This window comes from Motacilla alba, chromosome 1 (assembly GCF_015832195.1).
Source record: "Motacilla alba alba isolate MOTALB_02 chromosome 1, Motacilla_alba_V1.0_pri, whole genome shotgun sequence".
NCBI lineage: Eukaryota > Metazoa > Chordata > Aves > Passeriformes > Motacillidae > Motacilla > Motacilla alba.
The window spans coordinates 55,760,577-55,776,704 of NC_052016.1; the positions used below are offsets into that span (position 1 = coordinate 55,760,577).

Here is a 16,128-nt window from a genome sequence, read left to right on the forward strand (position 1 = left end):
GCTTAAGGCACATTTATTTCTCAAGGTCTTTGAACACTCTATCTGAGGAAGAAAGATTTTGATTTGTTCCAATGAGACAAGCTCACTCATTATTTTTAAATTTCTTTTCACACAAACTGTCAAAGCATCTTCTAGGCAGGCCCTGATTTTCCTTTCATTTTTAATAAGAGAGAAGGCTATGATAGACAACAAGTAATCTTAATTCTACAGTAAATGTTTTCTTACCAAAATAATGTCAAGTGCACTTTAACTTATATTTTCTCAACTACATATATACACACTATTTCAGCTATTTCAGCACCACGAGCTATGCCAACAACTTGACTGAGTAAAAATTGAAAAAAAATTAAAATCTTGAGTAGTATTGCAAGACAGTCAGTTAAAATTCACGTGACAAAGTTCTCCAAGCTCCGGGGAAAAGGCATTTTCTTAAGAACTGCGTCTGGTCACTCGGAGAAGGAGAATCCCCCGGGCCGCGTTCCCGCTATGCCACCAGGCAAAGCACGGCCAGCAGGCTGCCGTGTGGTTTTATGGCAGGAAAGAGGTACGAAACTTTTGTGGAGGGAAACCGCTTGAGATCCTGCTGGGATGGCCGCTGCTGTGACCGCGAAGCGGGAGGAGGCTCGAGATCCAGCCTGGCACAGCGCTCGAGAGCCCAGCGGCCCCGGGGCAGCGGCCGGGCCGTGTGCCGGGGGCCACCTGCCGCCTGACACCTCCCGCCACAGTTAACGCCCTCGCCGCCCGGACACGGCGCTCGGCCGGCGGCGGCTCCGCGCTCCGTCCCGCCATCCCTCCCTCCCTCCCCGCCGCAGCACCGGCTCCCCCTCCGCCTCCGCGGCCCGACCGGCGGCGCTACCCAGGATGCTCCGCGCCGGCGCAGGCGCGGCCGCTCAGGAAGAGGAAAATGGCATAAACAACCCCGAGCGCCGGGACCGCTGAGGAGGAGGAGGCGCCGCCGCCCCGGGCCGCGCGGCCCCTTTAAGAGGCGCGGAGTCGCCCCCTCCTCCTCCTCCTGCCCCTTCCGGAGCCGGACCCGGGGTGACGGCGGTCCCCGCGCCCCTTCCCCCTGCCCGCCCCCTTCCCCATGGTGCCGACCCCGGCGGCGGGGCGGTTGCCATGAACAGCAGCGGCCTGCCCTGCTCGTCGCCGTCGCCGGTGGTGGGGCCGCCGCCGGGGGCGGGGGTCGGCGTGGCGGGTCCGGCGGCCGGCGGGGCGGGGGCCGGCGGCGGCGGCGGGGCCGTGAAGCTGAAGTTCTGCCGCTACTACGCCAAGGACAAGACCTGCTTCTACGGCGAGGAGTGCCAGTTCCTGCATGAGGAGCCGGGCGCCGCCCCCGCCGGCCCGGGGCCCGCCGCACCCCCCCTCGGCGGGCTCCCGCTCGGCATCCCCCCACCCGCCGCCGCAGCCGGGCCGGGCTACTCGGCTCACGGGGCCAGCTCGGGCCCGGCGGCAGCGGTGGTGGGGCCTAAGAAAGCCGAGCTGGGGGCGGGAGGCGGCGGAGGCGGCGGCGGCGGCGGCGGCGGGGGGCTGGATGGCCCACGGCTGGCGAGTGAGTGCGGCGGGGCGGCCCGGGGGTGGGCGGGTTGGGGGGGCGCTGCCGGGAGGGGGCGGCGGGCGGCGCGTTGTTCCTCATCCCCGACACGCCGCGGTGCTGCCGGAAACAAATAACAACAGCCATGCTGGTGGCGGGGGACCCCCGGCCGTCCCGGGCGGGCGGACGCGGCTGGGCTGACTGCCCAGAGCAGACCCGGCCCGCACCGACGGGAAGGAGTGGGCAGGTGTTTGTGGGAAGGGGCTCCTCCTGTGTGCCTTTAAAGGGGCTCCCGGGCAGCTGTCCATCCGTCACTCTAGAGCTAGGCTTGGTGCAGGTTCACAGGTATTCCCTGCCCGAAGTCAGGCCGGGAGCAGGGAGGCAGCGCTTTCCCAAGCGGTACCCTTGGATGGGCTCTTCCGAACAGCATATATTGAGTGTTGGCTCTTGGAAGTTTGAAATGCTCCAGCTAAAATACAACTCTATAAAAATTACGAGAAAAAATTATAAATTGCGATTCACTTCATCATGAGAAAGAATTGCCTTACGTTGAGGGTGGCAGAGTATTGGAACAGGCTGCCCAGGGAGATTATGGAGTCTCCCTGTCTGGAAACATTCAAACCCCACCTGGACGGATTTCTGTGTAACCTGCTGTAGGTGATCCTGCCTTGGCTGGGGGATTGAGCTAGATGATCCCCAGATGCCTTCCAACCTTAATGTCACTATGATTCTGTGATAGATGTCTATGTGATTTACTGTTGTGAGCAGAAATTGTCTCAGAATCTTTTTTTGAGGTTTTCTAGCCCTCATGCGCAGCCCCTTTTCAAATGGTGAGAGTTCAGATAGCTTGTATGCCATGCAGTGCTGCACTGCTGTTGCTGGTTGGTGTTGCATCCCCCTGATGTGCTGGCCGATAGTTAGATGGAGCTTGCAGTAAACTGACTTTAGTAACCATTTGTTTTTTAGGTGAAGCAGCATTTGGCAGGCTAGGAAAACATGCTCCTTGAGAAAAGCCCTGCCTCTTTACATGAATATATTAAGCTTGGCTGCATTATTGATTTTTGACACAAATGTGGCATTTATTTACATTAAATGCTTTAGCTACTAAATGGTTGCAACCATATTTTTTCTGAAAATAAGATGCAGCCATGCTGAACATCCTGTATGTAGGTTTTTAGTGCTTGATAAATCTTTCAGGGTCCTGCAGTTGTTTTGCCAGGTGTGGTGAGCTTGTGGTGCTGAGTATTATCTCTGTAGTTGGTAGCTTCTCAGTGTTTTGCATTAACACAACACTGTCATGTTTCCCCCTTTCATGAGGAGCCTTTAATATACTACTGCATAAGGCTTTTTATTAAAAGTCTTCCAGATTTTTGTTGAACTTAAGTTATTCAAGCTGAAGGCTCTATTGCCTTTTTTTAAAAAACTAAATAGAAACATGTTGGAGGAATTCAACATCAATAAGTCAATCTTTGTTAATTTTTCTTTGGACGGAGTTTGTGAAACACACTTTTTCCCTGTGGGAAAGAAAATGGTTAGGAGATTCAGACTTGGGGAGATGATGCATAACTTAGTTTGCACGTAAAGACTCCTGTATGAAGGATGCTCTTCCAAGAAACAGTTTAAAAATTGCCTAAGCCCTGAATCTAAGGCAAAAACCTTCAGAATTTGTGTGTGCTTGGGGGTGGATACTGCTGAGCAGTTCAATAATTTGAAACACTTGCTTCTGTTGAACATGCTTGCTGCAGTTGTACCCAGTTGAGGAGTGAGGGCATCAAGAATGAAGAAACCCACTCTGGTGCTGTCAGTGGCTGCCTGCTGAGAAGGCCACATCGCTTGTTGTTGTAGGGGGCACAAGCTTCCACTGGTGGATCTTGAAGGACACTAGCTAGGAAAAAGAGCCCAGAAACAAAGGACAGGGAAATTAAAGTTGAAAAGCCAGGAAATGGGCCTAATCTCATTCTTAGCTTTGGTTTGGCATGCATTTGTGGAAAAAACAAGGAAAATAATCCTTCAAAATCTGAAGTTGATATATGTAGGTACTGATAGGCTAGTATCTAAATTCCTTACCTTGCTGGTGGCCTGTGGTGTTAAGAGTATGATTTACAAGTAGATGGAATGAAAGTTTTATTTCTGTGGATGTAGGAAGTAAGACATAAAGTCATATTAAAAAAGTTCTGAGGTTAAGAGGTTGAGAAAATGAAAGTGGGAATTGCCAAAAATCACCTGCCTGTACAGTCACTGACTGTCTAATTCAGAAGTATTTGGTAGTCTTAAAGTGACAAGATGCCAGCTTCTCTTGCTCCTTCCTCACTGGACACCAGCCTCATTCAGTGCACAGAGGAGATAATGCTCATTGACTAATTAACTGGGTAGTCCTATTTATTGTTAAAAGTGGGTCAGTGCCTCATTCTAACATGCGTGTTACTCTAATCCTGCTTTGAGTACAGGATTATTAATTTACTTATAGGTTTTTCTGTGGTAATCACAAGGGCTCCCCAAATACCAACTTCTTTTCACCACATGGATGGTAAGAATGTTGAGTGATGAGGAGATGGTGAGCAGTGAAAAGGCAAGAAATATTCCAGTGCGGAAGTATTTCACTATAGGATATGGAGAGGAATGAGCAGCTGACATCCTCAGAGCTAACCAGGAGGAGTTTCTCAGGTGCTGTGTGGTTAAGCTATTCTGTGCCCATAGATGTTTGGAACGCTAACATCTGACAGAATTCCAGAAGTGATCAGATAGTGTTGGAAGAAAACTCTCCTTAGGATTGTTAAGTAAAAAAAATCCCCATCTCTGATACAGAGATCTCATCTTCCCGTCCATATATATGGCTGAAAGCCTGCTGGGAAATCCTGCTTTATCCTTGCCTTATGCTTTTGTCCACGTAGCTACTGCTGTCCAGTGTCAGAGATGATGAGGTATTGGGCTTAATGTGGCTTTGGCTTGATGGTGTGGATTTTGGTGTTCCTGGGGGGCAAGATTGACCATGCCCATGAGCTCCACCCACTCTCAGAAGGCAGCACTACTGCTCACTGCCCCCAGATTATTTGACACGGAGCATGTGTTCAAAGCACCATTCCTGCTTTTTCCACCAGAGTTGAGTGCTCAGCCTTCTGTGAGGTTCATCTTCCAAGAGTAAGGTGGCCAGCTGGCTGCATACAGAATAGGGAATGTAGTTGATATTGCCTATCTAAAATTTTATTAAAAATTAATCCTTTTTACTTAGAACTTCTGTGACAAAGTAAGGGAGAAAGGAAAAGAATGCATTTTCTCCAAATTTGGTAGCTACTTAAATTTCCTCATGGTGCTTTTCTAGTAGATGTATGTCTCGTATGTCTAAAGGCTATAGAGGAAGCAGAGGTGGAGGAATGACTGGTGCTTGCTGTTTAGGGGAAAATATTTTTTGATTAACAGGGTTTAAAGGAGTAGCTTATGGAAGGAGAGCATGGTAGCATGAAGAATTTCTCTTCTTGTGTGTGCCCTCTGTTGTCTGTGGTACTTTGCAGCTTCTGTAAGCAGCAGCCTGCTTTGCTGCATGCTGTGGACTTGTTCCTAGACTGCCATCCCTTCTCAGTGCTGCCTGAGGAAAGGTCTAGAGGGAAGTGTTGTGGTATTAAAATGTATCATGCCTATACCTAGCTCAGATAAGTTAAAGTTGCATGGACAACTGCTGTTGTATTTGTTAGCTTTCAGGTAGTCGAACAGGTGTAATATTCTTTTGCATGTAATATTATATATTGATAGATACAAGCTGAAGTATGGCTCCAAACATTTGCTAATTTCTGCCCCACTTTTTGCTATGAAGTTCGTAATACACAGTGCTCCCCCTTTCTTCTGGCTTCTGATTCCTATAAAACACTGGGCTGCTGAGCTGAGGAGTGCTGGATGTGCTCTGGGCCCAGTGGCAGCCACGGAGCTGCCTGTGAGGAGCTGGCCACAATAGCAGTGCTGCTGCTGTGTGAGTTTCCAGTGCCAGAGCCTAGCCCACCCTCTCACTGTGACATGTTTGCATCTGGTCCTCTGCTAGAAAGCCTTTTGCAAAAGCCCTCCTAGGAAATTGGTAGTTGGAAAACAGGTCTGTGTTTCTGCAAGGCGGCATTTTTCTGTGGCTGCTGAGAACGGCCCATCTGTGAATAGACTTTATTGCCAGCGTGTGAGAAGGTGGAAAGGGACATCAAGACTTGGCATGTGTTGGGTTGGCCTAATAAAAGCATTATGTTTGTTTTCACAGCCCTAATAAAAGCATTATTTCTGTTTTCACAGCCAACCATCTGCATGTTGTGTCCAGTCAGGGCAGTAGTGGCCACTGCTGTAAGAATTCCATATGCAATCGCTCCATGTTTGGTTTAGTGAGCATTACAGCTTAGGTTTTGTGAAATCCCTAAATGTAGTCACTAGGCTTGGAGTGGAAAGACATAGGCATTTGTGAATGTTCTGGTTTTTAAAGCGTGCTTGATTCTTTACCACTATGCTCCTTTTTAAACAAGATGAAGCAGCTGATACAGAAAAAATGGAGAGATAGCTATTCATCAAAACTGATAATAAAGGTAATCTGTTGGATTACATTTCTTAATGCAGTGAAACTGGATAGGTTTATTCTAAATGTGGATTTTTCTTATCTTTGGTAGCATTTTGGTATTTACAAGCTGAAGTGTTTAGAAATAGTAATATGAAACTTTTAAGTACAAGTATAGTTGCAGTATATCACATACTCTTCACTTTTCCTGGGGTTTGTTTCTTCTCCACTTGTATGGAGAAAGTACATGTTCTAGTAAAGGTGTATGGTTGAGAACTCTTTTTCCAAACATGTTTGTACTTTCTGTGAGTGATGCTATATTAGTTGTGTACCTCCCTTGGTTGTTTTTTTTCCTTTAGAAGTACCTCCCTCTTTAATTATCATTATGCCTTTTCCAGGAGTTGACAAATCATACAGTTTTCATCTTCTTTTGCTCTGAATATCTTTAAGAAATGGGAGAAAACTCATAGGATTTGGAGACTGATACAATTGAGAATTGAAGAGTAAAACCAATAACCTCTTAGAGATGCATGAGAGGAAATGAAAGTTTCTGAGTTCACTTAATCACTTTTTGTCTCACGTCAGCTCCAGAAATCAGGCAATTACACATGGGTTTTCTTTTTGCTTTTATGTGTTTCATGTAGAAATAATAGAATCACAGAATATTCTGAGTTGCAAGGGACCCACAAGGATCTGTTAAGTGAATGGCACATAGGAGGAAAATGATTTGGGAGAGCTAAGGAAAAAGAGAAGGAAAAATTTCTCTATCTGAAAAGTTATTTGAGATTTTGAGTGCAGTGAAACTTAAAAAAAATTGCACTATTAATTTGCTTTCATTTTATCAGTTTATATACCTTGTGGTTTTTTATTATTGCATAGGAAATCATTCAGAGTCCAAGTATTTCACAAGAATTGTGGATATCTGAGGAGTATTGATAATTACTTGTTTCTGGTAGGACCCGCCCTGTGTTGGGTACTGAAGAATACTGTAGCACCATTACTCTTGTCTTTGTTTTCTGGCTACAAAGGCAAACATGGAAAGGAGTGTGAGTGTGGGGATAGTTATGTTATAGGAGCAAACTCTCTGCTATATCTTAGTAATGGGAAGCTTGTTTTTGAAGACTGAGGATGTCCCCATTTAGTTTCTGTCTAGCAGGTATTAGAAACAGATTTTTTTTAAGTATTGCTGAAGGAGTGGGCCTTCAGGAATGATTTGAATGTCCAGAAAGTAGTGACTCTGAGGATTAGTTCAGAAAGGTTTCCATGTGTAAGGAACCAGCTAGAAGCAAATTTAGACTGTTGGGAGTAAAGTGGGCAAATGGTGAGGCTAGAGTGATAGATACAAGCATTTCTACAGAACCTCCAAAGCAGAAAAAATAATCTTGGTTGTGAGGCAGCTGATGAAAAGGGGTCAGTGCAGGGATTTAGATAGTAAGCTGATGTGGCCGATGTTTTCCTGATTTGTTGCTTTCTAGTAAAGATGTTTATGCCACCAGAAAAATGGTGTGGTGAATCACTGTGTGTGTACGGACATGAGTTGAAATTGATCACTCTTTTGTGTGTGTAGGCTTCATGAGTCTTTCAGTAGTTAAAAAATTCCAATCATGTGGTTGCCTTGTTTGATTCTCAAACATATTTTGTGCTTAGAACTTACTTGTATTTTTTAATTTGCTTTTTAACAGCCTTTTACTTCTGACCTTTTTAAAATTTGAGACTAGATCTATAGAAACAAAGCACAGATATATAAAAGTGAGAGCAGAGACCCACATTATACAAGTTGTTGTCAAATTGATCATACAATGTGTGATTCTTGTAGTTTGTGGATAGTCTCTCAACTTCAGTTGGTCTGCTGCTGAGGCAAATGGCAGGAAGACTTTTCCTTTTTTTTAATGCGTTCGCCCATTTGCTGTGAAAAATAACCTTATGTTCTCTTCAGGTTATCTGCACATGCTTTGTGCAATTATTTTTATTAAAAATTTAGTTTTAATTGGAAGTTATTGAAACAAAAGCTTAAATGTTTGAAAAAAAAATGCAGTTTATTGAACAGTTCAATGCAATTTTTTAGGAATTGTAAAAGATCTTGGAGAGGGTTAGCTCTGAAAGCTATGGTGTTAAGTAATTGTATCACTTTAAATTGCTGTTTCTGATAACAGAATAGTTCTGATTACTCTTTTGGGAAAGTATCAACTTTAATTTGTATTATCACTGTGCTTTTGGATTTGGTCCATGAGGAGGAATGCAGCTGCTCTAGACTCTGTAACAAGACTTTTACAGAACAGAAGGATGGCACCTGTGCTGTTTTCCTGTCTTTGTCAGATGCTTCATCTTCATCAGATGGTTCTATGATATGTGAGGTATAGAAAAAAAATACAGCCCAGCCATTTACTATTATGGTAAAGATAGCTGTTTTCCTTTACTTGCCCATGAATATCGTGGTGTAGTGGGAGTGTTTGTAAATAAGGCAGCATTTCCCAAACTGTTTTGCTTCCTGTCTGCCTTTCAGCCAACTTGGTTTGCTTGTGCTGTCCGCCCTCCGACTGCACTCTGTCACGGTGTCCTAACCTGGGCGTGTGCTTTCGTTTTTGCCTCTCATGCCTGGAAGCATTGTTCATTTTCTTTGTCTGGTGCCTCTATTTCAGAGATTCCTAGTCTGTGTTTCAAAAACATTGCATTAAATGAGAGAGGCATAAGAACAGCAGAGAATCCAATTTCCCTAACAAATTCCAAGTAGGAGCACTATACAGAAAATAGCACTGGGGTGTACAAGTGAGGTTAGCACCACCAGCACAGGATTTCCTGGTGTACAGAAATGTACATGTCAGTACAAAAAGAAAAACGAGTGTAAGCTCCTCTGACACCTTGGTGCTTTTGGGTGACTAAAAGGACACAAATCTTAAATTACTTACTTAGATAAGCTTTGTATAAATGTTTTATTGTTTTTGTCTCACTATTAGGATAGCTAGCTGTCTCTGTAAATTCCTCTGGAGATATGGCGCTGTAGTTTTTACTGCTTTATATCTAGCTGAGATAACACCTTGTCCTCAGGATGCACATGTATACATTTAACTTATGATTCAGTTTACCAGCATGTGAAAAGTGCATTGTTGCTGTGCTGCGAGTTTAAATCAAGACAATATATAAACTTTTTACCCAGCCTAAAAATAATTGTACATTTAGGAAAAAAGTACTAATAGCAAAATGAATCATTTGAATCCACGTTTTATTACCTTGCCAGAAATCTTTAAAATATTGTTTTGAAAATTGTCAGCTAGATTTGTTGTGGCCTTGCTTTAGCCCATTCACTTTGGGAGTAATATATCCCATTGTTGGAAAGGATCCTTTTTGTATTACTAACAGTGTCTGAGATCATCAGTGCTGATACTGGGTTCATAAGAGAAGTGGTCTAGGATAATACAGTATTTGTTTACTGGTTAGTGAAATCACAGAATGAAAATATCAGAAAATCTTTTCAGATAATATTAGTGTTCTGACAGTGTTAGTGTTGGACAAGACCAGCATTAAACTAAAATTGACTGAAACTGACCCCGTCAGTTGAGGCGCATATGCTGTGTTTGTGGCAGTACTACTGGAGCGCTTAAGCTGTGATGAGATACTTTGTTTCTGAAAAATGTCATTGTAATGAGTAAGGCAAAAGTAACTATCTTTTCTTTTTTTTTTTTTCCTCTTTGGTGTCTGCATCTGGCAGGAAGCCTACTTTCTGCTAAAATTCTGTGGGAGAGGAATTATATAAGAAGATATTTATTTTTAATTGCAGTTGTCACATTAAGCTGCAGTGTTACTCACCAAGCAAGAAAAGTATTAGATAATGTGTATAAAAAGTTGAAAATTTTGTCTTAATTTCTCGAGATGTTCTATTTAATTTCTTTCCAGAATTGCCAGGATGTACCTTCTGTCTTGAATATTGATGGAATTTAGCAATTTGTTCTGTTTTCACACAGCTGCTTACATAACGCGTTACCATTTTTTTTCCCCTCTGGATTCTTTGTTGTTCGCTTACGCATCCGTCTTTACTCAGACCTGCCTGGTCAGCCTTTCTGCTTTTATAAGGAAGTTTTTGCTTCTGTCCAAGAAGAACCTGTTCAAAGTATGTACAGCTTCAATGCATGGATAGTGCTGCTGCACAACAGAAAGGCTTATTCCTTTAACCAAAAATAGCTAATTCAGGGTTTTCCTAAAACTGCCTAAACTTACTAAAGTTGTAATCAATGTCTTAAAAGAGAAAAGACAGGCATCAGAAGAAGTTCATTGGTATTTTAATAGCATGGTGTATGGAATGTGTATGGAAAGTGTTTGCTTGCAGTTGTTCTATAGAAAAGATTTGGATGGATAAATCAAATACAGGGATGGATGTGAATTAGTAAACATATAAGAATAAAAACTTTGAGGACTAGAATTTTTTTTTCCAGCCTAGACTTCTACTTTCTTAATACCACACTGCTGGTATGGTAAAGTGTGCCCACTTCTGCAGACCTTTTATGGGTTGCTAATGATAAATAATTTTTCTCAACTACTGTGGTCTTCAAGAAGGAAGTGAGAATTTCTGATTTGTTAGATATTTGGCAGAAGGAGGGGAAAGTTGTCTACTTCTCATAGAGAAGGCCAGTAAAAATGCTTTGACTGTTGAGGTATTGGCTGGGCTATCAGCAGTGTAAAAGCTGAATGTCCCTTTGAACACAAATGGAGTATGTATTGAACACTTTTTTTTTTTTCACTCTATAAGTAATGCAAGAATTACTTTTTTTGTCTTTTCTGCAGGCTTAATTTTCATGCTAAGTGCTACAGGGAAGTCAGTTTAAGGAAGCTAGTATTGAATTTTCTTTTGAAGGCAATAGTTATACTTGCCACTTCTAGAGCATTCTGTTCTAAACCTGAGCTACTGCCAAGAAAACTGTCCTCTGTGCCAGTGAGTGTACTTTTGCTGGTTTTCTTTTGGTTGTTTTGATTGTTGGAATATGCTTTCTTGTGCTATGAGTCCCTCTGCTAGCAGTATCTTTCTATACAGTTTGGAAGAGGACAATAAAAATCACTGGTGTTGAAAGCCATTTTGAAGTTGCCATGGTGCCAGTGGAACTGAGTGCTGTGAAGGTGGGTCAGTGCTGGAGTACAGCAATTTGTTGGAGTGGCGCAAGGAGGCTGATTGGAATGGCCAAACCATAACAATTCAGTAAAGAGATGATCTTCCTGCAGCTAGATAAAAGGAAATGTTCCTGAGTAGCTTCTGCTGTTTGAAGTGCCCAGTTAGATATCACTGTGCTGATAGCCTAAATTGTAGCTTTGAGCAGGTTTAAGTGTCTTGGATAGGCTTTGTGTAGCAAATACCAGCAGTAGAAAGGCTGCAGTGTCAAAGATCCCAGCAGCAGCCTCAGCCTTGCTCAGCTCTGGGGTTGCTGCCCAAAGCCTGCTCCTGCCTGCAGCTTGACCTGCCTGGCACTGAGGGTGTTTCAGCCAGGGCAGGAGCAGAGCACCTGGTGCTGTATCTGTGCCCTGGCAAGGTTACTGTCACAGATTCAAGTGCTTTGTTTGGATATTGGGTGACTGAGCTGTACCACCTGTCCGGAGTTACTGCAGGCCAGCTCTGGGGTTTCTCAGTGCAACAGAACTTGCAAGTTTTCATTTGCTTCTTCCCGGTTTGAAGGATTCTGTGCATTTAACTTTGTTCAAGGGGAAAATTGAGGTACCTGGATTCTCATGATGACTCTAGCATAGTGAGAAGCAGGAAGAATAGTCTTTTTCTTGATTCTCTGACAGAGCCTGAAGGATTTGGAAAGCTGATGTGTCATCTGAGGAAGTATCTTGCTAGTTTGTTAAGAATTGGAGAGACTGTATCATTTCAGGCAAAAGCATAAGATGAAGTAGCAGATATACTGCTGAAATTTTATAGTGTACCTTGAAATGACAGTTGTTCCTGAAAATAAAACAGTTTTTCCTGGTCAGTCAAGGTGTAGCATAAAAACTGCAGGAGGTTTTGATAACAGCTGAAGTATAGGCAGAGAAAGCTATGTTGGAAATGTATTTTTAGAATAAATAAACACAGTTAAAACCTTGGATAATTTACTGGCAAACTGCCAGAAGTTTACTGGGCTGAAACTGCTTACAATTAGACATGGATTTGCTGTCTCTTTTGTTTTCTGGTATGAATGAGTCCTAGTATTTTTCGTGATGCCAGAAAACCCTGTATAAGATGCTAATCTTCACAGTGTAAATTAGGGACTGACTGTAGGAGGAAGGATGAGACAGTAAGTGGCATTACTGGTGACATTACTATTTTCTGTAGTACAGTAGTTGAACTATAAAATACTTTTCCTAGACTTCTGAATGTGACTTTCCCAAATGAAGGCAAAAGAAGAACAGTCACTTAAAAGACAAATGCAAAAAGTTTTGTCTTTTTTAGGGCTGTAGCAAGAGGACTTCTGAAGTTTCTATGTGGCTACTTACTTAAAATTGTGAAGGAGGAGCCTAGAGCATGGCTAGTGGAGGGAGTTTTATTTTCCTATTATCTTGGGTAACTTTTAGAGTTTTTGTAAAAAGAAGTAGCAAGTAATTAATAATTAGGATCTTTAAAGTTTCTTAGGTGTTTTCTTCAAACCTACAGAATATACAAGTAATGTTCTTGATTTGGCAGCAAAAGTTCAAGAACCTTTTTCCCTTGCAAAACTGATGCTTATTGCCGCTGATATATTCCATTTATTTGGTCTCTCACATACAATTCTCCATTTGAACTGGTGTTGGTGTTACCCCCAGTGGGCTGATTCATGCAGCTCCAGTCTCAGGGGAGTGCAGCTGGACAGTGTTTCCTTCTGTCTGTAGTGTGTGTGCTACTCATCATCCTCTTCCAGCCCTTCCTGTGGTTACGTATGACTGTACTTCTTTTGCTGTTTCCTGTGCCTAGCACATGGAAATGGCTCACTAGGTTATGAAGTCTGTTTTGGAGGGAAAATTCCTATTCTGTTGAAAATTGAGGGTTTATAGTATGCATTCTTTTAGCTGTGCCACTAAGTTGCATTTTATTTCCTTTGAGGATTAGGATCAGGAAGTTGTTTCCGGGTGTCACCACCTGGCTGCGAGTCCTCCCAGAAGTTCAAGTTGGATAGTTTGGTACAGGATGTTCCTCTGAGTTGGATGTGTGCCTTCCTACCTTGAAGCTACCCATTACTCATGCCTGTTGGCTCGCAGTGGCCTGGCCACACTGATGAGTGTCTTTATAATTTACTGTGGGCGCTTTTACAGAAGGTTCATTTGAACTGCAGCTTGCATACCATTCTAAATGCCTTTTTTTCCCCCTGTTGAGGTAATACCTGCATGAGAGTTTTGTGTTAATTATGACAGCTTCTTGTTGTTCTTTGTAATTTTTTACTATTGAATTAATTTATGTGTGTTAAAGTCTTGTATGTCTGGCCCTTGTTTCTAGGCAGGATGAATTTCTTCTTGCATCCTTCACACTTGCTTTCAATCTAAAGGATTTTTCTGGCTACATTTCAGGAAATTGTTGCTACTTTATAAAGAATGCAATGATGAAAATTGTCTTAAGCTCTTAAGGAAGAATTTGAAGTGTTTGTGCTTTCTATGAAAGGGTTTGAGATATTTTTAAGTGTGCGTTTTCTACATGTTACCCTTTAAAAGAGCCAGTGCATCCAGTTCAAAACTCTGCTTAATGCATATATTTCCAAGAAGGGCATGCAAGAATACGGGTCTTCATAAAATAAACTTGCCTTCTAGGTTTTTTAATTGATTTATTTTCTTTTTGATATCATTATTGTCCTCTTTATTCTTGTTTCTAAAGTTCAGACCCCTCATTGGTTTTCTGCATTTGTGCTGTAACTTCATGCTACAAATGCTCTCCTTTAGTAACTTCTTTCATTAACTTCCTTTTTCATGGTATGCACTATTTTGTGTTTGGTTTTTTTGCTGAGAAGACAGTAGTACCATATTCTATTCCCCTGTGGAAAAAAAAAATAAATCTATACCTATAATAGATACTAGTGAATAAACCTATGGCTAAGGAAATATTTTCTGAAGCATGGTTGTTTTTTTTTTTCTCTTTTAGTTCCTGGAATGGATGGTGGTGGGTTAGCTGATGCTAATCTAACGGATTCATACTTTAGCACCAGCTTCATTGGCGTTAATGGATTTGGAAGTCCTGCTGAAACCAAGTATCCCATGATGCAGGTAATGGCAGTGATTTGTATAATGTTTCATTTGTTCCGGCTGGTGTTACACCAAAAAGGGAAAACTGCTCTAGAGGCAGGTCAAATGGAGCCTTCTGGAATGTGTTATCTTATATGATGTACAGAGTATAAACTCACTTTAATTTTGCAAATGGAAATGAAGCCGTATTATTGCTTTAAAATTAATCTGTTTTTTTTTTTTTATTTGCACTTGCCTGAGCTGCTGTGTTGAGCTTTGCTGCATACATTAATTGTGTTAGGTTTCTTTTCTGAATGTGACTTTCTAGATTTCCTTTTAGCCTCATAGCTTTTGATAGCCTTTTGCTAAATATATAAAATTCAGGTTTTGAAACTTTTCAAAGATCCAAAGTCCCTGAAGGAAAATGTGAACTGTCAAACCTGAAATTACTGGGCAAAAACTTCAGAATTTGTCAACTCAGACTCTGGTGGTGGTGTGTTGAATTCATATTTAAATCTTCTGAAATGTTTCCTTGTATTTATGGTTCTGTAGAGGTTGGCATGGGAACTCCTATGAGGTGGAATTTATTGTGTAGGTAGTATTATGGAAAATTTGCAACAAAAGTCTGTCGTATTTAAAACCTAAATGAGTATCTACTGAATTAACACACGAAGTATTACAATAACTCCCTCAAAGTGTTATGCATTTTAAACGAAGTACAGTCCCTGAAAGAAGATGGTCTGTCCTATAGTAAACAAAGCAGCTTCTGGTAAATGAGAGAGTACGAGTCAAACAGTTCACACTGAGTCCTGACAACAACTCTCTTCTTTTATATCGAGGAAACTCTCCTTGTGAGGTTACTTTGATCTCAGTTGTGGCTGTATAATGGATTGAAAAATAACTCAGCAAAAGGTGGGAATTAATTAGGTGTGTTCCTTTTTTTTCTTTTGTTTGGTTGTTTGTTTTTTTTTACTGCATGTTTTCAAGGAGGCTAGATTTTCTTATTCGACAGAATTGCAGAAGTATGGAAATGTTTTCTTGACGGTTTTGCATGATTTTAAAAGAACAATTTTAACCTCTGATTTCAAAGTGTACGATTGAAGCTGGCAGCTAGAAATTTTTGTATGACCGAAGTCCTATAATTTTAACACAAAGTCATTATGTTTTGTATTCTTAAACTGTATTCTACAGAAACACTAGTGTCTTTCTAAACGCCAGTTTTTAATTATAACAGTTTCTTCTAGAAACACAGACAATAAGGCATGCATCTAACATGAATGCTCATGGGATTTTTAAATACTTTACTAATGCCTGAGATTACAGTCAAGGCATTATTATTTCTCTTTGAGAAGAAATCAATGTGCCTCTTGCCCATTGGAGGACAAGGAAAATTACTTTGGAAGTAGGATTTTATTAGTGTTGAGAATGTGCTTACAAGCATCAAACTGCAGTTTGAAAAGCATTCCTAGATTGATTTTTTTCCTTTGAATCCTGTAATTTATGTTCTTGTTTACATAGGTAATGCTGTCTGTTTTGATTGTGTGTCAGCTTCTAGGTTAAGTACATACTGATAAAGTTTAGCCATGTGGAATGAGATTTTCTGTGTCATTCAGCCCTGTGGAGAACAAGGCAATTGAGAAATTTTAGTGGGTTTGACTTTAAATAATACTAGTCCTTTATTATTTGGAATAGAGACTTTGAATCTGGTAGATTGGTTATTGTGTCAAGGATATACCTCATGCTTGCTTTCTCTGAAAATTTGCGCAAATTTTGTCAATTGATTAAACCTTTGCAGAACTGGTTTATATGGACCCACTGGAGACTTCCTAGATGCTAAAGAATTTCCTAAAGATAAAATCTGCACTGGCAAGTTCTAGCTTGAATACATTTTTGCAGTTGCAGCTCTGGCATAATCTAGACCTTGTCTGAACTC

At 41.8% G+C, this 16,128-nt stretch overlaps 1 protein-coding gene across 6 annotated transcripts in view; it reads left to right on the top strand.

The window, feature by feature from the left end:
* Nucleotides 1-471: 471 nt before the first annotated feature.
* Nucleotides 472-16,128, top strand: part of PAN3 (poly(A) specific ribonuclease subunit PAN3) — a 79,940-nt gene continuing 64,283 nt past the window's right edge. For 4 of the 6 annotated variants that reach the window (XR_005257078.1, XM_038138223.1, XM_038138235.1 and 1 more), the window contains exons 1-2: nucleotides 853-1,549; nucleotides 14,116-14,237. Coding sequence is in view for 5 of the 6 variants with exons in the window: in XM_038138223.1 (XP_037994151.1) it covers nucleotides 1,117-1,549; nucleotides 14,116-14,237 (555 nt within the window). In the remaining variant the exon portion in view is untranslated. Of the gene's footprint in view, nucleotides 545-852; nucleotides 1,550-14,115; nucleotides 14,238-16,128 lie in introns of those variants that run through there. The other 2 variants (XM_038138252.1, XM_038138214.1) reach the window with 2 other exon arrangements.